General features: G+C 42.6%; 1 protein-coding gene across 2 annotated transcripts in view; it reads right to left on the reverse strand.

The window, feature by feature from the left end:
- The window catches only part of CDHR1 (cadherin related family member 1), a 95346-nt gene that overhangs the window by 51502 nt on the left and 17894 nt on the right, over positions 1 to 25950 (reverse strand). For both annotated transcript variants that reach the window (XM_083146389.1, XM_083146390.1), the window contains exons 5-11: positions 23122 to 23211; positions 22862 to 22948; positions 13136 to 13252; positions 8378 to 8521; positions 7806 to 7884; positions 4157 to 4257; positions 102 to 305 (exon numbers count right to left, since the gene is read on the reverse strand). In XM_083146389.1, the coding sequence (XP_083002515.1) occupies positions 102 to 305; positions 4157 to 4257; positions 7806 to 7884; positions 8378 to 8521; positions 13136 to 13252; positions 22862 to 22948; positions 23122 to 23211 (822 nt within the window). The remainder of the gene's footprint in view (positions 1 to 101; positions 306 to 4156; positions 4258 to 7805; positions 7885 to 8377; positions 8522 to 13135; positions 13253 to 22861; positions 22949 to 23121; positions 23212 to 25950) is intronic.

Genomic DNA, 25950 nt, shown 5'->3' on the forward strand with positions numbered 1-25950 from the left:
TATATATATATATATACACAGTCACTGTACTGTATGTAGTATGCGTCACAATATTAGCCAAAGCACATGGATATGATCAAGAATTTCATAAGTTAACTAACCTGGTCTGAATCATTAACAGTAATTTTAAGTCCTCTTAGAATTTCTCCTTCTGGCGGATGTTCATACATGGTAAGTTCAAACCTGTTCTGTGGGCCAGTTTCCCCATAGAATGTGGGTGGATGGTTGTTAAGATCAACTACTCTTATGGTGACTGTTGTTAACGCATGACCTGCTACTTCCCCTTCAGGGGTAAGTTCTGACACCTGGCAAAAAAAAACCAGTTACGATAGGAATGCTTTGTTCTAAAGACAGACATTCACAACAAAGGTCCACATATCATGAAAAAGGCTATTTAAGCCAGAATTAGTGTAATTTTTTTTTAAACAACAATGTCAAATACAGTTTAAATGGCTCTTATTTAAATAATGTGATAATAAAATAAACCACTATTTTGGGGCAGTTTTTAAGAAAACTGTTTTATAGCTTAATAAAGATTAAAAAAATCATTACTTTGTTAGCGGGGAATGGGGAGGGATCTGTGACAGAGCAGGAGCCAGTTGCAACATACACACATAGACACACCCACAAACACCAACCATCCTCTCCCTGTCACTCGCCCCTTCTTACTTGAGACCACTGCTGTTGTTTCTGCAGAGTCAGCTGCACTAATGAAGACAGGAAGGGGTGTTGCGGCACTGACCAATCACTGCCGGTCACAGTGATCAGGACTGCAAAGAAGAGAAGCTTTGGCTGCTGTTTCTTTGTACTGTAGTCACTGCTGCCAGATTGGAAGGGTAAAGGGGCTGCTGAATTACTGTGACCACCTACTCCTCTGTAGGCTCCCAAAAATCGGTTGGGACTACTGATGCCCCAGAAAAGTGGGCAAGTCTCCTGATATTAAAAATACATGCAATATTGGCTGCTTTTGCATATAGCCCACAACGTTCGAGAATGCTTTCTTTTTACACTGCAATTTAAATTCTCTCTGGACATATTAAATATGTCCCACCTGCTCTGCAACATGATTTTGCCAATGTACAGAACCTTGTTCTTTCTTTTATCCCAAATCAGAATAAGGAGCTGTGTGTGCATAAGACATTTAGGGGGAAATTTACTAAGAATACGAATACAACTCAGTCATATTCGTATTCTTAATAGGAATGAACATGACTGGCTACGGCAACAGGACCCCTGCCCAGGCTGACCAGTCAGGGGGCAATGCTTTGGTCGGGGGCCTGAATAAAAAGTCTCCCCCCGGCTGAGGCATTACCCTGCCGGCTGGTTGGGCCTGGTGCTGATGCACAAAATAAGGTGGACCCACACTCGTTGGGCTTGGTGCTGGTTTTGAAAAATAAGGGGCTCTCTAAAATGTTAAAACCAGGACTGGCTCTTTGAGCCTGGGGCTGGTTATATCTGTGGGGGGACCCCACTCACTTTTTTTATTATTATTTACGATCTGACTCAGGGCTGGACAATTGCGGTCCTCCAGATGTTGATGAACTACACATCCCAGGATGCTTTGCATTCGTTTTGCTATGTGGCCATGCTGAAACTGATGCAAGGCATGCTGGGATGTGTAGTTCATCAACATCTGGAGGGCCGCAATTGCCCAGCCCTGATCTGACTGATCCGTAGAGGCTTCTGACAAATACGCCTGGAAAAGGAAGTGTATTTTCCAGGCGTATTTTACCGGTAATTATCGTCCGTATCCTGCTAATTATCAGCAATTACCGTCCGCTTAGTAAATTAGGAATCACCATTCTTTTGAATGGTGATTCCTATTCGTATTTTTTCAATGGCATACACATTCATATTTGTAACTACGAATATGAATGTACCACGAATAGGAATATGAATTGCGGTATTTTCAGCATAGTAAATGCCGAAAATACGAATAAGGTGAGCTGCTGCTGCTCACAGGGCACTGACCTCATTGCCTCAATCTACACTTTTTCAAGTTGGATTAAGACTGCTGGAAAGGGGCCAAGACCTGTCAGATTTGGCCGTGTTTCCATCAAAAGCAGGTGGATCCATGGCTATTCTGCCAATCCACCTGGTTTCCGACAGGTCAGAGCATTCTGACCTGTCAAAAAAAAAAACAGACTTTATTAAATAGGTCAGAACCCATTCCGACCTATTCAAGTTGGAAGCCGTGTTTTTGAATGGCCTCTTTGCTTATAATACTGATAATACTGCTCCTGAACTCTATGGGGGATTCAAGTGTGTTGCATGTTGACGGCCATTAGATGGCACCTGATCAGGACCGGTGCAAGGCACCGGAGCGCCCCAGGCGAGTCAGGGTGGGGGCGCCCCGGTGCCCGGGGTGGTGTACCTGCTGCACCGTCTGGGGAGCGGTCAGGGGGGTCCGTGCCGTGTCTGACAGGAGCACGCAGGGGTGTCCGTCCGTGCCGTGGGGGTACCTGCGGCACTGTGTATAAAGCTGGCAGCGTAGGCGTCCCTTCAGTGATTAAGAAATAACTAGCACTATCCGCCGGGCTATGCGGCGGCGCGGGAAGTGCTTCTGATTTTGATTTTGAATCTCAGCCAATCAGCGTGTGGCAAGTGTTTTCAAATCCAGCAGCTCCACTATTGTTCCGGTCCCCAAGAAATCCACTATCCACTATTACAAATCTGAACGACTACCGGCCGATAGCTCTGACGTCTGTGATCATCAAAACATTCGAGCGCCTGGTACTGAACCACTTGAAAGCTGTGACTGGCCACCAGCTAGACCCCCTCCAGTTCGCCTACCGATCAAATCTATGCATTGAGGATGCCGTCAACCTGGGCCTGCATTATATTCTGCAGCACCTGGCTATGCCTGGTACCTATGCAAGGGTCCTGTTTGCCAACTTCAGCTCGGCTTTCTACACAATCATCCTTCACCCCAAACTACTCCACCTAGGAGTCCCTGAAACTACGTGTTCTTGGATTGTTGACTTTCTGACTGATAGAAAACAATTTGTGAAAGCGGGAAAATTCACCTCCCAAGTGTGGTCCATTAGCACAGGAGCGCCCCAGGGCTGTGTACTCTCACCCCTGCTCTTCTCCCTGTACACCAATGACTGCACCTCAGAGGCGCAATCAGTAAAGATATTCGCAGATGACACTATGTCATTGGCCTTATCAAGGACGGGGACTAATCGGCCTACAGACAAGAAGTGGACCGATGGGCCCAGTGGTGCAGCAGCAACCATCTACAGCTCAACACATTCAAAACCGGTGAGATGGTAGTGGACTTTAGGAAGAAGGCTATTGGTGTTCCTCCGCTAACAGTTGCTGACAGTGTGGTGTTGCTAGGAACCACAATCTCCAGGGACCTTAAATGGGGGCCAAACACTGATACACTGATACTATTTTTGGAAAAGTGAAGCAGAGGCTATTCTTCCTTAGGCAACTGAGGAAGTTCAACATGCCACAGAAGCTTCTACTCCTCTTCTACTCTGCAATTGTGGAGGCTACTCCGCAATACTGGTCTGGTACGGCTCCGCCAGCGAGAGAGACAAAAGCAGACTCCAAAAGGTAATCAGAACTGCGGAGAAGATAATCGGGACCGACCTTCCCTCTGTCCTGGACCTGTACCTGTCCGGAGCAAAAAAGCAGGCAACAAAGATAGTCAAGGACATCCTGGTCATGGCTTGTTTACCTTCTGCCATCAGGCAGATGCTGCAGGGCTATTCCCACCAGGTCCACCAAAAGCCTAAAAAGTTTCTTCCCTCAAGCGGTTCACCTTTTGACAAGTGAACTCATGGACACCTCCCTGTCTAGTCGCACCATAAACATTTGCACATAATCTAACACGGTGTCCACTCGGAATAACTTTCTGTATGACTGTACATGTATGCCCACCTGTTTATATTGTTAATTGTTTATATTGTATGCTGTTTAATTGTTACCTACCTGGCTGCTGCACAGCAAACCGAAAACAAATTCCTAGTATACGCAAGTATACCTGGCCAAAAAAGCTGACTCTGATTCTGATTCTTCTAGTAGATCATAATAGGCAAATGGTTGTGATCATACTCAGAAATAGTAGGTTAGCAACTGATGCTTTCTGACACAAAAGCTGTTCCTATAATCACATTCTGTCTAGTAGGTTGAGCAAACACTGTACCTGGATCTTTAGCTCATAAACCTCTTTCTTGAGTTCATTTGGATTTTTAATGACTGTAACAGCACCAGTAACATTGTTTATGTCGAAAGCTCCATCACTTCCTGTCATTAACGGGAGAAAATCTGGTTAGATTTATGAGTGTTACATGTCTTGTCATTTTGTACAATATAGCAGTTGTTCTCAAACTCCATTCTCAAGACCACAAAAATAATCATATGCCTTTTGTTTTAGGAAAAAAATCTACTATGTAGCACATATTTGTCACAAACATACATGCAAAAAAAAAAAAATTATTCCATGATCCCAAGGATTCATAAAAACTATGCATGTATTCATCACAACAAGCAAACATAATATGCTTTACCAAGGATTCTATTAAGCCCATTTTTTCAGATATTCAGAGAGATACTTAAGTTTCCGTATCAATAAGACACACTTAGTAGATCTTTATGCATTTTTCAAATTTCACTCTTTGGGAAAGGGGATGGAACCTCGTGTTGAGGGGGTGGTGCCTCACATTGAGGGGGTGTGGTCAATTACCACAACCCCCTTTTCTTCCCTTTGGGGCCTCGCCAATGCTTCACAAACAGCTGGGCAACCCCTTTGCAATGGTAGATACCATTCGCATGCACGCAGCATGGGGGGGAATGAGCCAACACATATATTACATACATAATAATATGTAGAAAGGTTCTGTAATGCAGGTGGCCCCTGCACTACAAATGTGTTCTTTTACATTGTTGCTGCAATGCATACGCATTGTGGCATAACACCTGTGGCGTAGCATTTGCATAGCGCATGCTAGGATATGCCTTCACTTCTATGGGACCTGCATGCACATGCACCCGCTGTCGCATTGCAGTGAATAGGAGCAAGCGATGAGAATGTAGTAGCATACCGCAATGCATACTCATCGGGATAATGCTAAACTCTACTGCATTAAGCAGCCACACAGTAGCAGGACCCATCTGTATATGGTACTGCAGCTGCCACTAGTTGCTAGTAATCTGCTTTACTTATGGGCTATTAGGCGCATGGAGCATGGTCATGCAGCCAATTCTATTAGAGATGTGCAGACTCGGATTCCGGAGAGCCCACGGACGTCATCTTTCCGAGCCCGGTTCCGAGCAGCGCTCAGAGATTCCCGCCTGACTCGGGTCCGTCCGCGTGGTCAGAACGTCATCTCCCGGCGCCGTATTTCGCGAGGCTTTAAAATCGGCTGCCGCGCTCGCCATCTTCACTCCAGTCTAGTAGTGGGTTGGGAGAGGGTGTGTTGGTGCTGCTGCTGGGGCTTAAACTTGAGCTTGATCTTGAGCGCAATATTTTTTAATCGCTGGTGCTGTCTCTCAGTGCTGCTGTGTAGTCTAACTGTGTACTTGTAGTACTACTGTCTCCTCTGTGCGGTCTACCTCTGGTGTGCTGTGCTGTAATTAATTATTTTATTCGCTGGGGCTGTCTCCCTCAGTGCTGCTGTGTACTCTGTTCTCCTCTCTGCTTAGGAGAACAGTCTAACTGTGTACCTGACTGTACCTGTAGTACTACTGTCTCCTCTGTGCTGGGGCCTACCTCTGGTGCTGTGCTGTGCCTGTAATATTATTATATTATATATTAATAATTAATTAATTATATTATATATATAGTCCACTGGTGCTGCCTGCGCTGAATCTGACAGTATTATTTAGTTACTCAGTCCACTGTTGCCACTGGCAGTGCTACTGCCTACCTAGTGTACCTACCTAGTTACATACTAGGCTGCTATATCTATTTTAATTAAAAAATAATACTTGTGCTGTCTGGGACTGTAAAAAATAATTCCATGCTGTTGGTGTACTGACGTGTGCCACTGCCAAGCAGTACCTAATATAATAAAATTAATTATTATAAATTCTGCTGGTGCACTGCATAAAGCTACTGGTGGTGTGTAATATAACTACCTTTTGTGGTGACCACTGGCAGTGCTACTGCCTGCCTGCCTACCTACCTAGTAGTTTATTTTCTCTACCTACTAGGCTGCTATATTATTAATACGTAATTAGTTGAATTATATATAGTCCACTGGTGCTGCCTGCCTGCACTGAATACTGTGAATAGAGGTTGCCAGTATCATTTACTCAGTCCACTGTTGCCACTGGCAGTGTTACTGCCTAAGTGTACCTACCTAGTAGTACAACTACATACTAGGCTGCTATATCTAATTTAATAAAAAAATACTACTTGTGCTGCGTGGGACTGTAAAAAATAATTCCATGCTGCTGGTGCACTGACGTGTGCCACTGAGTGCCACTGAGTGCCACTGCCAAGCAGTACCTAATAATAAAATTAATTATTATAAATTCTGCTGGTGCACAATACTAGTATTGCTGACGTATCTACCTGTCTGGTGCCTAGTACTGCTGTATCTACCTGTCTGGTCTGGGGCCCACTGCCTAATACTGCTGTATCTACCTGTCTGGTGCCTAGTACTGCCGTATCTACCGCTGCAGTGCCACTCTTACATGAGCCACGTGTTTGTGCCACACACTTGTGTGGCTTAGCATAGTTATCCAGCTACCTTGGTGCAACCTTTTGCCTTAAAAAGAATATTGTGAGGTGTTCAGAATAGACTGGAAATGAGTGGAAATGAATGTTATTGAGGTTAATATAGCATAAGAGCAAAATATATATATATATATATATATATATATATATATATATATATTCTGCGATTTTAGCAGTTTTTAGGCTTTTTTAACCAAAAAATCAGAACCCAAAACCCAAGAAATCCAAACACAAAACACTTAGGAGGAGTTTTGGCAAAAACCATTAGAACCCAAAACCTCAAGGTAATCAGAACCCAAAACCCGAAAAGTGGCCGGTGCACATCCCTAAATTCTATAGACAAATATGCAGCTACCAGATAAAGTTCAGACCAGTGAAAATCCATGCTCCACAGTTCTACATGGGATCATCATTCACAATAAACCTTATTTCCTAAGTTTGCTGCACACAATATATTTTAAATGGACAATTTCATCCAAGTTTTTGCTAAGTTTTAACATTTGTGAAATCCTGTTCTTGAGTTAGGAGCAAATTCAGCGAAGGAGTACAAATTTACACAGTGGACAAAAACATGAACAATAAGCTGCCCTGCAGCTGTTGTGTAACTACACTTCCCAGAATTCCCTGCCACACTATTAACATGTCTTGTGGGAAGACTGGCTGGAATGTGTGGTCCCACTGCAATTGGAGGGTTGCTTATTGATCACCCCTATTCTAGCTGAATAAACAACCAGAGCAGCTTTTCCCAATTCCCAAATCCATTATATTTTGCCAATACGCTAAAAAAACAAACAAACAAAAAACCTGATCATAGAGAAAAAAAAATCTGGTGGTTATTGATGACTGGTGATCTGTCAGGGAATTGGGGAAATTTTGCATGTAAAATTCAACTTGCTGATACTGATAAATTTTAGGTTTGCATCTGCAAGTTCAACATGTTGAAATCCCCAGATTCCCTAAACCAAGCAATGTGAAATCATGAAATTGTCCCAATACATTGTAGATGTATGTTGGAATTCATTTTAGATGAAGTCCAATATTATTTAGAACCATAAACTTTGCATTTCCAGTATAGAAAAAAAAACAAATGAATCCGGAATTTTCTACTCACCATCCAAAAGAGAATACCGTATAGTGTTGGGATTACCTCTGTCCCCATCAAATGCCACCACAGTAAGTATCTCAGATCCCTGGTTTAAGAATACATATTGATTTAGTTACAGAAATTTGATTTAGATTTAATCTCAAAACAATATACATAACTGATGAAACCACATAGAAGTAAAGACATTTTACCATTTTCTTTAAAGCCATTAACTGTATACTTCTGAATTAATCCAAAAACATTGATTTCTCACTAAAAATTCCCTTTTCAATATGAAGGTTTTTCAAGGTATCAAAACTTTAGTTTGACAGTCAATATGCCGATCACTATTGGTCAACATGCATTTGGAAAAAAAATCAAAAGGTCAACATAACAAATGAAAACTTTTTAATTTTTGTTTTACTGTACTTTTTCATACTTTGCTGTTCACATGGACTATGACTGGGAAAGGTAATCTGACCTAATGAATCAACCTAATGAATCAAACCAATTTTGCAGGGCTCTATGGTATATTAGGGTCTGAGGCAGAGGTAATATAAAACAGACAAGATTAGCAAAAAACAAAAAAAACCTCTTACCAATGTGTTGTCCTCATAGACATAACCATAGTAAGGTGTTCCTACAAATACAGGGGGCGAGTCTTGCACATCCTCAACATTGATGGTCACTGTGGTAGTGGATGTAAGTACCTGATACTTGCCACGAAGCTTTCCACCTCCATCCTTAAAATCATTGAAAAAAAAAACATTTTAGGAATGAAATTGAATGGAAAATAAACTGGACATAAGTTCCCCAAGGTAAACTGCACGTAAAAATAGCGTGTTTTAGTGCTGTGCATCTTAATATGTCTTTGCACTGCATTAACAGCATATTTGCTGGGTTGATTAGGAGGCCAGGTTGACTAGGAGTCATCATAACCAGTGTGTACTTGCACCCATCTGTCCTATATTAGATGCAAAAGAAACAACTACCAACATGTGTAGACTATATAGGCTTATGTGTTGGTCTTCATGGGCCAAATTTTCATAAACATGTCATAATCTCTAATACTGTACATGCAAAATGTGCATTGGTGTGGATACTGTATCTGCACAATATGCTAATTTTCTCTTGTGATAATCTAAATGTCACTGTTACTTGGGATTTAAGTATTCCATTTTCTTCTGCAGAACGATATAAACACTTGTGCCCAAAGCGGTCTTTCTTTATACAAAAACCTATTCACTGCTTCTATGCCTAATTTTTGCTTTGGTGGATTACATTTTTATTATATTGCCAGATCTAGGAGGTGAGGTATGTATAATTCTATAGGTTTATTAAAATTTCCAGGCTACATGCTCAACCCCACTTACTTTCCCATTTTCATAATTTCTTGGCTCAGCGCAGTTACTGGACAAAGAAATAGACAACAATTTTGGTGAAATTCTGCACAAATTTAGTTTTTGTTTGGAACTGGCCATTTAGAAGAGTTGTGACGTTCTGGTAATAAAATTGTAATGTTTCGCTTTTGTCTAGGACAGGGGTGGGGAAACTCAGGCCCGGGGGCTGTATGCGGCCCACGTAGCCTGTCTGAGTGGCCCACACACCAGCCCGGTGGCTGTGCTGGGAGTCAAGTACAGGGGAATTCTCGCAAGAGGTCAATAGTTCTCGCAAGACTGGCAGCCCTATTCAGCGGCAGCCACATGAGCGTGGGACGGCTGCAGCAGGACAATTTGTAAGAGATATTTTTACATATGGCCCACAAAGGATTTTTTTCCCATACAAACGGCCCTTGGCACAAAAAAGGTTCCCCACCCCTGGTCTAGGACATTAGTTTACTTTACTACTTCATGTTCCATCCTGATAATTCACCTGCATTTTTTTTTTTAGACAGCAAATCCATCAATGATATAAGATATAAAAGTGTATGTATGTGCTTGGATGTGTGTGTGTGTGTGTGTGTATATATATATATATATATATATATATATATATATATATGACAGAATCTCCAATTTGCGCTATTAAAACTCAATCGGTCGCTGTAGACACTTAGTTCCCCACTAGTCGGAACTAACAATAGCAACATACACCAACACTAGTGTCTTCAGCGCCCTAAACCACGTGATGTCTTCAATATTACTTCAATAAGAATAAATAAAACATGAATAAATAAAAGCAATACACTTGTAGCTTCTTGCTTGTTGAAGAATAATTTTCTTTTATTTCAAAGAGCTTTAAATCAGAACCCAACGCGTTTCGTCTCTCTTGGAGACTTCATCAGGGATTTTTTTCGTTAATAAACTATGCGTCTATCTAGGCTCTGAATATTTGTCCAACTGGACGGAGAAATTGACTCCTTTACAATGATAAATACCTTTGTATAATTAAAAGACGAAAAGACGTCTGAGTGCTACTGCACCAAGATTTATGAAGGACCAAGATTTATGGAGTCCAACCAGCAAGGGCACTTGCTGGTTGGACTCCAGAGAGCACACACATCCAGGAGAGAAACAGGGAATATTTTCCAAGTTCGCTTGATCCAATTGATGTACAACTGAGATTTTGTTTGTTGAAAAAAGTTGTTTGGATTGAAGGCCTATTGGGATTGTGAATATTTGTATGTATTGGAGCGGTATCACAACATATTGGTCCTCCATAAATGTTGGTGCAGTAGCACTCAGACGTCTTTTCGTCTTTTAATTATACAAAGGTATTATACAAAGGACTGAGTCCATTTCTCCGTCCAGTTGGACAAATATTCAGAGCCTAGATAGACGCATAGTTTATTAAAGAAAAAAACCCCTGATGAAGTCTCCAAGAGAGACGAAACGCGTTGGGTTCTGATTTAAAGCTCTTTGAAATAAAAGAAAATTATTCTTCAACAAGCAAGAAGCTACAAGTGTATTGCTTTTATTTATTCATGTTTTATTTATTCTTATTGAAGTAATATTGAAGACATCATGTGGTTTAGGGCGCTGAAGACACTAGTGTTGGTGTATACATATATATATATATATATATATATATATATACATATATACACACACACACACATATACACATGCACACCATGGCCCTAACTGTGAGGAGTTTGCATATTCTCCCCGTGTTTGCGTGGGTTTACTCCGGGTACTTCGGTTTCCTCCCACAATCCAAAAATATACTGGTAGATTATTTGGCTCCAAACAAATCAACCCTAAAATGTCTGTGTGTGCATGGACATGTGGTAGGGAATATAGATGGTAACCTCCACTGGGGCAGGGACTGATGTGAATGTTCAACTATTCTCTGTAAAGTGCTGCGGAATATGTATGCGCTATATAAGAAACGGTACTCTTTACCTAGAAGGGCGCCCACGATTTTGATCTTGGGCATGTCAAGGTAAAAAATCGCGTTGGTCGCATCGCATGCGACCAAAAAATCACATGCGATGCGACCGACGCGATTACCCCGATTTCCCATAGGGAACAATGTTAAATGTCCCAATTGACCCGATTTTCCATAGGGAACAATGTTAAATGGCCCACAGAGGCCAAATAGGCACCCTGAAGTGTGAATAGCAGAAGGGTTTTTGAGCGCTAGAGACAGGTGTGCTGTGATGTGTACAGATAGTTGCCCTCTGGTAGAGGGATGCCGCCCTCAATACAAGGTGCACAAAGGAAAAGAACCAGTAGGCGCCTTCTGTACACTTTAAACAATTTATTTACCAAATATCACAAGAAACCATAAAAACATATGTATAAATAAACAATAAAACAATGATGCATGCATGCACAATAACCACAATTATTTTAAAAAGCCATTCAGATGCAAGTGCATAAGGTTTGTAACTATAGTTACCAGTTCCTTTTTAGGACAAGTGGGGTGTTGAGGTTGGCAAGTGTTTCCAACAGATCACACTCAGTGGTGGTGTAATTAGTGAAAGAAAAAGTCATTTCCAGCAAGCCTTAGGTAAAGTCCTTTCCTTAAATGCTGATATTTTTATATAAAGGTCAGTCTTTTATTGGGCAACGCAACCTCCTGTGACCATCTGACATGTAAATTGCTCAGTGTGTTATTTATTAGGTCACAGTACCTTTTGTGAGGTTTTCCACACTTGCTTTGTCCGGCCAGTGGATCTGACTGCAGCCGGACCGCATGATACTCCAAAGGGTGAGCAGCAGGTGACAGCCGCTCTTGGGTGCGCTGCTGTCAGGCGCACAAGCCACCGTGTGTGGTAACTGCCGGATGAAGCTCCGTTTGCCGGCTAAATGTGTCAGCTGCAGGAACCGGGTTGCCGCGGGTTGGTTCAAGCCGATATGGCAGATGTTTCCTCTAGGTCCAATGCCGTCAGTGTTCCCCGCCGGTCCTCAGCTGTCAACACTTCTGAATAGCTCCTCACAAGACGCGTTTCGCCGCGCTCAGGCGGCTTTTTCAATTTCAGGAATCTGAAATGGCCCACAGAGGCCAAATAGGCACCCTGAAGTGTGAAATTGCCCCCCCAATTGTTAACGCCACCCCAAGATCAACGTGAACCCGAAGCGTGGCGAGCGCAGTGAGCCCGCGAGGGATGGCGGTACGCATCCAACGACCTTTTCATACCCCCACTATCCACGTCGGCGTGGAGTTGAGAATAGAAAGTGTGGCGAGCGCAGCGAGCCACCGAGCCCGAAGCGTGGCGAGCGCAGCGAGCCCCGCGAGGGACATGCGATGCGACCGACGCGATTTACATTTTAACATGTATTTCTATGTAAAATCGCGGGCATCGCATCGGTCGCATTGCATGCCATTATAATGGCATGCGATGTACATGCGATGCCCACGATGGGCGCCCTTCTAGGTAAAGAGTACCTAAGAAACTGTTAATAAATAAATTGTATATATACATATATATATTTATATAGATATATATATATATATATACACATATACAAAGTCCAGTAAGAATAGGGCACTCACCAATCAGCAATAATTTCCTTATTATAATATCACAAAGCATGAATAAGCCGACGTTTCGGACCCCACTGGGCCCTTAATCATGGCGTCTGAATCCCACAAAAAGTACAACTGAGATTTAGACGCCATGATTAAGGGCCCAGTGGGGTCCGAAACGTCGGCTTATTCATGCTTTGTGATATGAAGCAATAAAAAGGAAATTATTTACTGCTGATTGGTGAGTGCCCTATTGTTACTGGACTGTGGATTTGGAACATATGCTGCATATATGACTGATGGGAGCCCCGCACAAGATGTTACTTTAACCGTGAGTGCATTGGAATTACAATTATATATACCTGTATATATTTCTAAATGACTAAAGTCTGGATTTCAGAAGGAACGGTCATTTTCCTTACTGGCGACAGTAAAGTACATACCTTTGCTAGGACTGTGACAAAATGTGTTCTTGATTTTTCAAAGTCTAATGACATCCCAGCCTTTATACGAAAAACTCCAGTGTGACGATCTACTGTGAATTTGGCGCTAAGTGAGTTCTGAAAATAAAAGCGACAGAAGCGTCATAAAGAATCTATATTTAGAATGTTCCTTTTACCCAGGACACCACAGCTCGAAATAACCCAACACATCTTACAGCTTTGTTTAAGCAGTGCTAATCTTCCTTGTTGCAACCACATGAATACAGTACAGTGAGTTCTACATGTCAAAACAAATAACTATTATAAAAATAAAGAAGGCTTTCCCTGTCTTGGCACTTTCTCAACATATCCACAGTTGCAGAGTCTTTCATTTCTCGGAAAAAATTTGTAGATAATTGGCCCAGGAAATGTCTTTATTAATCAATAATGAATAATTGCACAATATATTCTTTCTACATTTTTGTTGCAATTATTTCCATATAATGTTATTTTAGTGGGTTCTGTTATTTCAATTTAATTCAAAGACAAACAAATTGAACTGAAAAATGTGTCAATAAATTTAATGGTGGATTTATTTCTCCTAGATCCGGCATGTCCAAATTATGACCCTCCATCTGTTGTGAAACTACAAGTCCCATCATGCATTGTCACAGTTTTGCTATTAGGCAGTGCTAAAACTATGGCAAGGCATGCTGGGATGTGTCGTTTCACAACTGCTGGAGGGCCACAGTTTGCACATGCCTGTCCTAGATCAATGACAACAGTATTATAAACACACACACACATACATTATGTTCTAATATATATATATATATATATATATATATATATATATATATATATATATATATATACAGTAAAACACTATATGGACAAAAGATTTTGGCCACACCTGATAATTGTTAAATGAAGTGTTTCAATCAGATCCATTGGCACCTAGCTATGCAGGCACCAATTACTGTATACGCATTTGTGATGCAAAATGGCTGACTGTTTCAAGGGCTTGATTCAGACCTGTTCAGCGTAGTGAATAAGAAAGCGCCTCCTACATAAAGACGTCATGTGACGTCAGCCGCTAGGCCCCGAGCACACAATGCCACACCTGCATTTCCAGAGGAACACTCAGCATTTTCATGGGGACACACCCATAAAATGCTGGCCATTCCCCTGATGATGCCCCCTGTCTGCTCCGCCCCCTGTCAGTGTGACTCTTTCAGCAAGTGTGATACTCTACCGAAGGTGTTTGTACCGGGAGTCCGCACATGTGAATGTGCAGACCCCCACCATCGGAAACGGGTCCTAATTCAGCCCCATGCGATCAAGCCTGAATTATACACAACTTTTTAATTTGACACAACAGAATTTTAATTTGACAGTTTTCTTAAACATTATACGTTTATACACCTCCCTGTCCTGGTGCACACTGGGACAAGGTAGCTTTGCTTCATAGGGACATGCCTAGTATTTCCGTACGTCGCCTTCTCTAGAAAGACTCCTTAAATCAGGACTTTTCTATGTAAATTGACAGTGTTGCGTGGTGGTATCTTTTTTATATTACACCTTGAATGTGTGAGCAACACTTTGACTCTACTTTCTTTATGATTATTTGTAGTAAAATAGTTGTCTAGTAAATATATGACTGCTCGCTGTATGCTTAATGCAGCAAAAATAAATAAAAAATATATGATTTGCTTTATTCTTCCTGTGTTTGCCCCCTGAAAATCTATATAAAGCTGCATTTCAATTGACAAGCTCATAAGGAAAATCTGTAATTATGGTGGTGCACTTTAAAAATGGTATCTTTTATTCAGTACTGTAACCCTCCAATTTTATTTCCAGGATGTGTGGTGTTGCCATGGCAACCTAAAATGCAGCCACCAAGCAATTCTAAGTGTGAAGGAAAGGTGTGAGGCTTATATCAGCTGCTCAAGCTCCGGGGCCCAAACATTCACTAAGAACGTACCACAGAGACAGATGCTGTTCTCTTACCAGGAGAAAGCTGAATATTTTATTATCAGCTCACTTTAAAAGAAAATTGAGAGTATTAAAAAATCAAGCATTATTTATGGTATCACTGACTGATTTTACCTTAAAAAAAACTATTTTCATATTGTTAGGACTCTCTTTTTTATATATTATGTGTACCATGTGCTGTAACAGAAGTGAGTAGTGAAACGTTACCTACAGGGTATACGGTTGTTAGGTCGACACAGCAAAGGTTAAGGTTGACATGCATCGGGTTGGCAAATGATGGTCGACAGGGCTTAAGTCGACACTAATAGGTCAACATGCCTAAAGTCGACATGGATGGAAGATCGACCATCCATAAGGCCGACAAAAGCCAGGTCGAAATGGGTTTTCGCTTTTTTTTGAGCCGACGTGTGCCGACCAGTGCTATTTCATGTCCTACCATCCACTGGGGTGTGAAGGGAGAATAGAATAGTGTGCTGAGTGCAGCGAAGCACCATGTCTGAAGAATGGCAAGCTTAGCATAGCACAGTGAGCTATGTGAGGGGACGCGGTTCACTTATATGGTGTCCATGTTGACCATGCCGACTTTCGGGACAAAAAAAGTGAAAAACCCATGTCGACCTAGCCATTGTCGAACCAATGCTTGTATCAACCTCCCATCCATGGTCGACCCAATTCATGTCGATGTAATGTTGGTCAACTCAATGACTCATACCCACATGAAGTTGGAGAAAAAAAGTAAAGCCCAAACAATTGGCATCTCATTTTGTATAAGAATGTATTAGACACTATGCCATTGGTTCCCAAACTTTTTTGAATCATCCCGCACTAGAGTATTAGAATTTTTTTCGCTGCATCCCTTTTTTAAAAGTAATATAAAAAATATATAAAAATAAGTGTATTGTATTTATATGTTATCCTTGTGGTCAGTTATGTGGCGAGGGACAGGATTTGCTTCTGTTTGTTCAAATATTTTATGATTAGAATTAACAGCTACAGACTGTTTTGTCTGTTTTATTGATCAAATCATTTGAAATGGTTCTGGACTAAAAAAATCGGAAGCCCCATTGCAAGTGTCGTAAGGCAGCCCAAGGTTGCCAGTTTGGGAAACACTGCACTAGGGTGTACAGTATATTTACTACTCTATTCATTTATTTATTAACAGTTTCTTATATAGCGCATACAGATTCCGCAGCGCTTTACAGAGAATAGTTGAACATTCACATCAGTCCATGCCCCAGTGGAGCTTACAATCTATATTCCCTACCACATACACACGCACACAGACATTATAGGGTTAATTTTGTTGGGAGCCAATTAGCCTACCAGTATATTTTTGGATTGTGGGAGGAAACCGGAGTACCCGGGGGAATATACAAACTGCGCACAGTTAGAGCCATGGTGGGGATCGAGCCCATGACCTCAGCGCTGTGAGGCAGTAATGCTAACTATTACACCATCCGTGCTGCCTCTAAAGCTTCAAATGATGAGAAGTGGAGGAATTGGCAAATACAACTAATCAGCATGTATCTATCATTTTTTAGGATGCAAAAGAGAAATGATACAGCTTTTAATTTATTTATTCCATGAGCAGTTTCCTTACCCTATTATTATTATTTTCTTTATATTGCACCACAAGTGTTTTGCAGGGCCTAGCAATATTCATAAACAAATGAACACAACAAGAAAACAGCTGGGTATACACTATACCATTCAATCCACCGCTGATATCGTTAACAATGATATAGTGCATATACACTGAGCAATATCATTAATAATATCGCTCAGTGACATCACCAGGGCTCCTGCTGAACACACAGTCTTTGTAAACATTTGACCACAGGACGAGTATATAAACATTGCTGCATTAGAAGCCATAACACTGAAGTAAGCATCAAGGTGTCAGAAATAAGGGTAATAGCGAGTATGGAGTTGGTGATTGTTTAAGTAAGAGTGTACAAAAAGCACATGAGGGAAGTGGACCCTGCTCGTGAGAGCTTACATTTTAAATGGCAGACAGATAGAGGTGACACAGATGGGGTAGACATTGAACATGGAACAGAGGCTTAGGATGAGAGACAGATTGGTTTGATGATGAAGTGGATCTTGAAAGCATATTTGAAGTTTTGTAAACAGGTGGAGAGTCTGATAGGGAGAGGTAGAGAACTCCAGCGATAGTGAGAAGCATATGCCAAATCTTGGAGGTAGGAGATAGTAATCAGTATAGAGGAGACAGCATGTATTTGTGGAGCACAGAGGATAGGCAGGAGGGAGTATGAGAAGCTTGACTTGGATTCTAGAGGTGACAGGAGCCAGTGTAGGGCAGAGCATGTTTTAAAACACACAAATAGCAAATAATCACATCTGTATCTCTGGGATTACACAAATGATTACACAAATGAAACTGCAGCTCGTGCCTGCCTGTAAATTTATATATTCACATATAGTTTGGGGAATGAATGTTCGAGAGTTTAAAAAAAAAAAAGACTTCTTAGATATTCAATTACTAGGTGACTCTTTGTGCCCTACGGGCGCTCTTCACACCATCGTAAGAGCCCCATGGCTAAGTCCCTGCTGTGAGGCACGGGGGCACAGGGGCATGGGCGGCAGTGAGCGGGGGGAGGTGGTTGTTATATTTACTGGGGGGGAGGGTTGTTATATTTACTGGGGGGGGGCGCAATTTTCATAGTTACGCCACTGTCAACAACAGCTGGAGTGTCAAGGTTAGCCATCAAGGCATTATATTGTTCTCCACATTACAATGAGCAGATAGCAGTTTAGAAGATCACGAATTACAATGGCCTCCAGTTCATACTGTGTCAGATTACAGTGGCCTCCAGTTCTTATTATTTAACATTATACAGCAGTGTTCGCCACAATACAATGAGCAGATCAGACTATGACAGAGTGGCCTTCAGTTCACATTGTGCCACATTACAGTGGCTTCCAGTTTAAATGATGCTACATTACCATTATAACATCCACCACTCCTCTCACTGACAATGTATAGTCACCACTGGCGGTTTTTACCTATGGGCTGCAGAGCTGCAGCCCCCAACCCCCTCAGGTAGAATCCGTAATAGTACAGGCACCTGGAACGCAGCACCTGCGGTGGGATCAGGAGGAGCGGCAGGGGGGGGGGGGTCCTCCATCGCGGCTTGCGGCAGCCCTTCTGCCATGAGGTAAAAGCCACCACTGATTGTCACACAATTCAGGTTATACTACGGATCACACCAAATTCCTTAACAGGCAAACCTGGGCAATTGGTATGCAACTTTATAACCTGGTTCTGGCACTCCTATGCCTCTGGGCTGCCATGGCAACCCTTACACCCACTATAGTTACGCACATGCGTGAAACAAAATGAAGTAGCAGTGTCATGCCTACAGTGAATGTAACAGTATGTACAGCCATGGCCAAAAGATTTGAGTATTGATTTTCACAAAGTTTGCTGTTTCACTGTTTTTAGACCTTTTTGCCAGATGTTACCAGTAAAATTACAAGCTTTTCATAAGTGACAAAGGCATTTATTGACAATTATTTTAAGTTTATGCAAAGAGTCAATCAACTTCTGGGCCACATACTGACTGTTGGCTACCCTTTCATGACTAATCTATGCTTGGAGTTTGTCATTATACAGTATGTGGCTTCTTATTTATCCACCTGCTACTTAAGGATTGACCACAAGTTCTCAATGGAATTAAGTTTAGGGCAGTTACCTGCCCATGGACCCAAAATGTTGATGTTTTGTTCCTTGAGCCACTTTTGCCTTATGGCAAGGTGCTTCATCATGCTGGAAAATGCATTGTTCTTCACCAAACTGCTCTTGGATGGTTGGGAGAAGTTGCTCCTTGAGCATGTGTTGGTACCATTCTGGTTCGGGTGCTTGCTAGATGTTCTTGGGCACACTGACTTCTTCAAACCTGTTCAACCTCTCTACTTGAAGTTCTTGATGATACGATCAGGGGTTAAAGTGAGGGGAACGGGGTGGAACTGAGTTCGACCACCTCTAATGGTGAGATGGAACATTTTAATCTCCACATTGGCCCTGTACAGAAATTCTCACATCAAAGCATTCTAGTTTGCAGGGGGGTGCCAAAAACCCTACCACTGGCCCTGTCGCTGCCTAATGGGGGGAGGGGAGAGGGGTAATTAGGTCGCATAGAGAAATTAGTTCCCCCACCTCTGCATGACCACTTTAAGCCCTGAATACGATAAATGTTTAATTGAGGTGCAATCTTATTAGCAGAAAAACCACTGCCTGTGAAGCCCTTTTTGTGAAAAGCAATGATGATTGCACATGTTTCTTTACAGGTAGCCATAGTTAGCAGAGAAAGAACAATGATTTCATGCACCACCTCCTTTTAAAGCTTCAAGTTTGGTATTCTAACTCAATCAACATGGCAGAGAATCACTGACATGATGTCAGCTGGTCCTTTTGTGGCAGGGCTGAAATGATGTGAATTTTTTTTGGGGGGGGGGGGATTAAATTCATTTTCATGGCAAAGAGGGATTTTGAAATTAATTGTAATTCATCTAATCACTGTTCATGACTTTCTGCAGTATATGCAAATTGCCATCATAAAACTTGAGGCAGCAGATATTTGTGTCATTCTCTAAACTTTAGCTTGTACTACTGCCAAACTCAAAATACACAACAATACTTATCTTCTATTACAAGCATGCTAAAACCTAAAATGGAGTTTTGTTTACTCAGTAGCAGTGACACGCTTGTCTGGGCATTAACATAATCGGAACTACTGATACTAGTATTAAAAACAATAACAAAAAAAGAACAATTAAAAAAAAGTATTAACGATGTCAGAATTATAACGTTAAACAAGTTTATAATTATAATGCCAATATGGTTAAAATGCGTTCATTTCAACCATGTTGGCATTACTGTATGCAAGTGCATTCTTCCATCAAATATATAGAAATATGTATTTATTCTATCACAACATGTTTGGCCTCTACAGTTCTTGTAATATGTTGTTGAAATGTTGCATTTGCAGGTTGTACACATACAGCTACAGCCAGCAACTTCAGATACCTACAGGCTGATCAGTCATTTCAATGGCGAAAAGAGCAAAACATAAGCTGACTTCATCTTAGTTTTGCAGATGTCCAAAAGTGTCAGAACAGAGATCTGTAGACTTTCAGGGGGAAATTTACTTAAGGAAATTTGTCAAAAAATAGGTGTATCTGCTGTATCTAGAAATACACTTATTTTTGACATTTACTATCCAGAAAATACGGCAATTCGTATTCGTCTTTATGTGCTATCAATACGAATTCTGTATTTTCGGGATAGTAAATGTCTAAAATAAGTGTATTTCTGGATACAAATACACCTATTTTTTTACAAATTTCCTTTAGTAAATTTCCCCCCTAATATCACTTTCACATTGCACTTATTACTGAGTTGCTGCCTCAGTCTCAGGTCTAGGGGCCTAAAGCCCCTAGACGGTCCGTTAATCGGATCCGTTGTGTGCTTAAACAGCACACATCGGATCGGATCGCATCCCTTGTGCATGCTTTGTGCATGCACTGCGATCCGATCCGATGTATAGCTAGTACAAAAAGTATGTGCAGCACATACTTTTTGTACCGTACTATGTGATGCGCGGGAGCGTGCATCGCATAGTACAGAACGGAGCCGGACACAACGGACCGTGTATGGGCTCCTTTATTCAGATCTGAGCTCAGTACACATTTGTTTGGAAAATGGGCAAAACCATGTGCACTGCAGGTGGAGCAGATATAACATGTGCAGAGAGAGTTACATTTGGGTGGGGTGTGCTGAAACTGAAATGCAGTGTAAAAATAATACAGCCAGTATTTACCCTGCACAGAAACAAAATAACTCACACAAATCTAACTCTCTATAGATGTTACATTTTCCCCACCTGCAGTGCACATGATTTTGACCATTTTCCGAACAAATTTGTACTGTGCTCAGATCTGAATAAGGCCCTAGATGTGAAAGCACCACACTGGTTAACCTGGGTCGACAAACTCTGCAATTCGACATGGGTTATAAGAAGGGTTGAACCAGTTTATAATGTTTAATCAGTGGCGTAACTATAGCTCCGCAGCCCCCGCGGTGGTGGGGAGGCGCAGAGAAAGTTTGGGCGCCGGGGGTCTGCGGGGCCATAGTTACCCGCTGCTGTCTGCCGGTACCTGCCTGCCGTGCCGTCACAGTCCCGCCTCACATAGCGCTGGCTCCTGCTTCTATAATGAAAATGGACACTTAGAAAATGGCTGCCCCATACTGCAGACAGTTTTCTGTCTGCAGTATGGGGGCAGCCATTTTCTAAGAAAACGGACACTTAGAAAATGGCTGCCCGCATACTGCAGAAAATGGCTGCCCCCATACTGCAGACAGTTTTCTGTCTGCAGTATGGGGGCAGCCATTTTCTAAGAGTCACTTTTCATTATAGCAGCAGGAGCCAGTGCTCGGAGAGACGGGACCGTGACCGTAGATGCGGCTGGCCAAGTATGGGCATGGGGGGGGCACAAGAAAATTTGCGCCGTGGGGGCGCAAAATAAGTAGTTACGCCACTGTGTTTAATATGAAGCGCCTGACCCGCCAAAGCAATGTGAAAGTGGTATAAATTACTTTCCACTAGGATCCTGTTCTTCCTTGACACTCAAATGCCCTTAACCGATGTGGGCCAATTTCCCTTGATTCAGACTGATCGAGCCGAGAAATCGGCCTAAATCGGATGTTTTTGACACCCCACCCGGTCCGAAGTGTGGTTCCATGTGCATCGGGTCGGGCCCGACAGATTGAACCTGCTGCAAGTTCAACCCGTTGGATCGGACCCATCAGAGGCACATCGCGGGTGCTTTTTAGCACCCATGATATGTTGGACATAGGTGTGTGGCACCGCTGCCACACACCTATGTGAAGGGGGCAGGCAGCGTGGGGTCTGGACTGCGAGGGCAGTGTGGGGTCCAGGCTGCGGGGCAGCGTCATGCAGGGCAGGAGGTCCGGGCTGTGGGTGCAGCGTCATGCAGGGAGGGCAGTCCTCAGTGTCCGGGAAGCACTGAGCGGACACTGTGAACAGCGGTGTGGTAGAACATGAAAAAGATAGGCCAGCCACTGATTGGCCAAAAGTGCTCTCTCAGCATTTTTAAATCACATTGTGCTGCCGCTGTCCGCAGTGTCCGCTCAGTGCTTCCAAGACACTGCGGACTGAACGCCTCGTGCGACACTGCACCCACAGCCCAGACCTCCTGCCCCCGCAGCTCCCCAAGAATTACATGGGATAAATCACATGTGATTTATCCCATGTAAAAAATGGCACATCAAGTGCCAAATCATACTGAGCTCTCCCTGGCAGCTGCCGGGGAAGCTCAGGGGAAATTAGGTCCGACTTGTCCTAATGTCGGCCTAATGTATGGGGACCTTAACAGTTCCGGTTTTCCAAGTCACCCAGCAGGTGCATTGTGTATCACCAACTGTCACATTTAAAAAATCCACAGGTGACCCAGAAAACATTTTTTTTTTTTTTAATGCAGCAGCATCTACAGTAACTGTCCCATACTATTCTGAACGTCAGCTATATATGGTACATGCAATAAGGGACTTGTGGAGTCCTATAAGACAGTGCAACATGAGTAGACCCATTCCATTATATCAGTCAGAAATGTGATGTATTCAATACTAAGCAAAAATAAGAAGGATAAACATAATCAGCCTTCAGTCAAGCTTTAAATAAAAAATTTGAATTAAATAGTCAGATTTACCTGTATTAAATAGGTGATGCTTCCACCAGACCCTGTGTCTCTGTCTATTGCCTCTACCTGAAAAATACTGCTTCCAGGGGGCGTGCTCTGAAAAACACAAACATGTACAGTATGTGTTCATTCCATTGGATCCACATTGTATAACGCAGTAATGGATTTGTGGGAATGCAGAAAGTGACCTTCTGTCGCACATTCTACCATTTGTGCAGAAGAAAGTTGTCCCAACAAAGAATCTTTTATAAATCATTTTGAAAATATACCTCAGGTACATTCACAATATAAGGTGTATTCAGGAACTCAGGGCTTTCATCATTGGCATCTGTTACGAGTACTCTGACTCTCTCGGAAACCTGTAATAAGAATGGAAACAGTAAGCACAGGGCAGTAGAAAACCTGTCTGGGTCCAGGTACTTTACAGGGTGTGTGTCTTAATCAAGGGAAGCATGGTTATGTATAGGAAAGCTGACAGCTCTGCCGGTTCCCGGTAAAATGAGGGGGCATGGCCAACAGGAGGGGGCAAAACTGTAAAAAAAAAAAAATACTTTACAGGGTCTGGTAGGCGGCCTCACACAACCACTCAGGGAGAGAGAGGACAGCCTGCCACTGCAGATGCATCTCTCCCCAGCTCAGCACACAGCACTATGCAGCATTTGCTGGGCTAGGGAGAGAGGTAGCAGGACCCTCCATCAGACCCCATCCCAGGTAAAAAGTACCTGCTCCCCCTCTCCCTGCACCACTGGCTATGTATCCTAAGGGCTATTTCACATGCTCCGGCTCCTGCCGGGCGGCGAAACCCTGCATGGTCAAAAGCCATGCCGCACACACTATTGTGTCCATTCACACGGGACGGCCACGGCCCGGCCGCCCAGTTGCAGCATGGATCCCACCACTGGAAGGGACGGCTGCCGGACTGTGGCCATCCCTACCATTGTAAACTGCTGTGTGCGGCACAGCTTCCTGGCCATGCAGGTTTTCGCCGCCCGGCAGGAGCCGGAGCGTGTGAAATAGCCCTTAGAAGAAAATACGGGAAAAACAGGACCTCCCTGGCCACACGGCCACCCAGCACACAGCAGCATGTGCTGGGTTGAGAAAAGCTCAGGGCCCGACTTCGCCGCCGTCGCCCACCTGGCATAATGCCAGGGGACAACGGTGTAAAATGGAACAACTGCAAGGTCGCATCCAGGTCCAAAAAGCTGGGTGCGACCCAGCAGTTCTAAAAAGTGGTATAAGCTGGGTACACACCTACAGATTTGTCTGTCCAATCTGTCTGGTGGGAGCAACAATCTGTAAATGTAAAGGCTGGAAAATGGACAAAAATGATTGGATACATTTCTTAAATCAAATGGCTTTAGGCAGTTTGTCTGAATGACCATTGTCTGCTTTGCAGCATTTGGGAGCAGATGTTTAATTCTCATTTGCTTCCATCCAAGACCAGATTTTGTGGTCATTTAAGTATAGTCATTCATACACAGGCTCGATTGCATAATGTGGTAAGAGGGGTTTTCTATCACTTGCCCATAGTCCTGTGGGATCAGCTCCCTTTAAGGGAGACAGCTGGGTACACACCTACAGATTTATCTGTCCAATGTATCTGTTGAGAATAAAAATCTGGTAATATATGCATGAGAGTATCGAACATTTACTCCCAAACACTGAAAATCAAACCATGGGCATACAGACAACTTGGTAAAATCCAGTTTATTTAACATATTTATACGAACAATTGTTTTTATCCATTTTCCAGCATTTTGGAGTGAATGGTTGATTGTCAAATGCTCCCACACATTACCAGATTTTGGTTCTCACCAGACAGATTGGACAGATAAATCTTTGTGTGTGTACCAAGCTTAAAGCAAATCATGTGCACTTTGTAGCAGCAGTGGAATTTTGGCACTCCAGGTTCTCAGGATTGCACAGCCCCAGCTGCAACTTGTCACTGGGAGACTCTTTGACCAGGTGCTCTGGTTAGTCAGAGTAGCAGCTATTGGTTAGGCCTGAGTTTCCATAGTGCTAGGGACTTTCTGATTTGGCTGTGCTGGGGAGCATAGCAGAATCTGGCTGCATCCGCTAGCAGACAGAACACTAGCACTTTGGGGACTGGAACATTTGTTTTCTTCTGTATGTCTTATCACTGTGCCTGTTTGTTCAGGCATTTTGTGTATATGTTAAACTACGGTTTTTGCTGCCAGAGACTGTTTTAATGGAAGCCTGCATGCTGTGTGTCCCATATGTCCCAGCATGACCCTCTCCAGGAGAGACACAATGCTCTGTTTCTCTTAATGTATGATTGCCATCACCTGTGTTGAAAAACACCTTTCTTCTCAATTACCCTGTTCAGCACAGTTGATGGCAGTCATACATTCATAGGAAAGCCCAGAAACTGAGCATTGTGTCCCTCCTGGAGAGGGTCATGTTGTGACGCATGGTGTCCTGCTTTTTGTGACCAGTACGGTACAGGGAAACTGCTTTGCTGAGGTGCTGCACACAGAAGCTTCCCACATGGCTAAGGATCTAATGAGGCAGAAAATTCAGGTAATTGTAAGTACAGCTGGCAAGACATAAAAACTGCAGTTGTTTCTAGAACCTTGTTTAAATCGCCATGTACTTTTGGACTTTTTTTTGTGTGTGAAGAGAAAACATTTTTTTTCCTTTTCATTTCTGTGGTGCTTAGTGCATGTTTTACAAGTCAAATGCTGCTAGCCATCTAGGGTGTTAATTGCGTGCTGTGTAATTAAAACTCATATGGTGCAATGCTCACGTATTGGGAAAAACAACATAGAATTGAGATCCATTAACCATTGCATTTCTGGAGAAGAAAAGGGCAGTAATTTCTTTTTTCCTGGTTATAGTGCTTGAGAAATGATCTGCTGCATTTTGTTGAGCGTTGTATTTTTGGAAGAGGGAATAGTCTTTGTTGGAAAGTTATGAAACTATACTACATGTATGTATTGTTTGGAAGATACTGGCTTCTCATTGTCCTTATATGAAACCTCCAACACTCCCATATGATACAGACCATCTCCATCCATGCAGACATTTCCCTCTCACTGCCCAGGAATGCCCACTACATTTTTAATACACTTCTTCTT

This window comes from Crinia signifera, chromosome 6, assembly GCF_055691185.1.
Source record: "Crinia signifera chromosome 6, ASM5569118v1, whole genome shotgun sequence".
Classification (NCBI taxonomy): domain Eukaryota; kingdom Metazoa; phylum Chordata; class Amphibia; order Anura; family Myobatrachidae; genus Crinia; species Crinia signifera.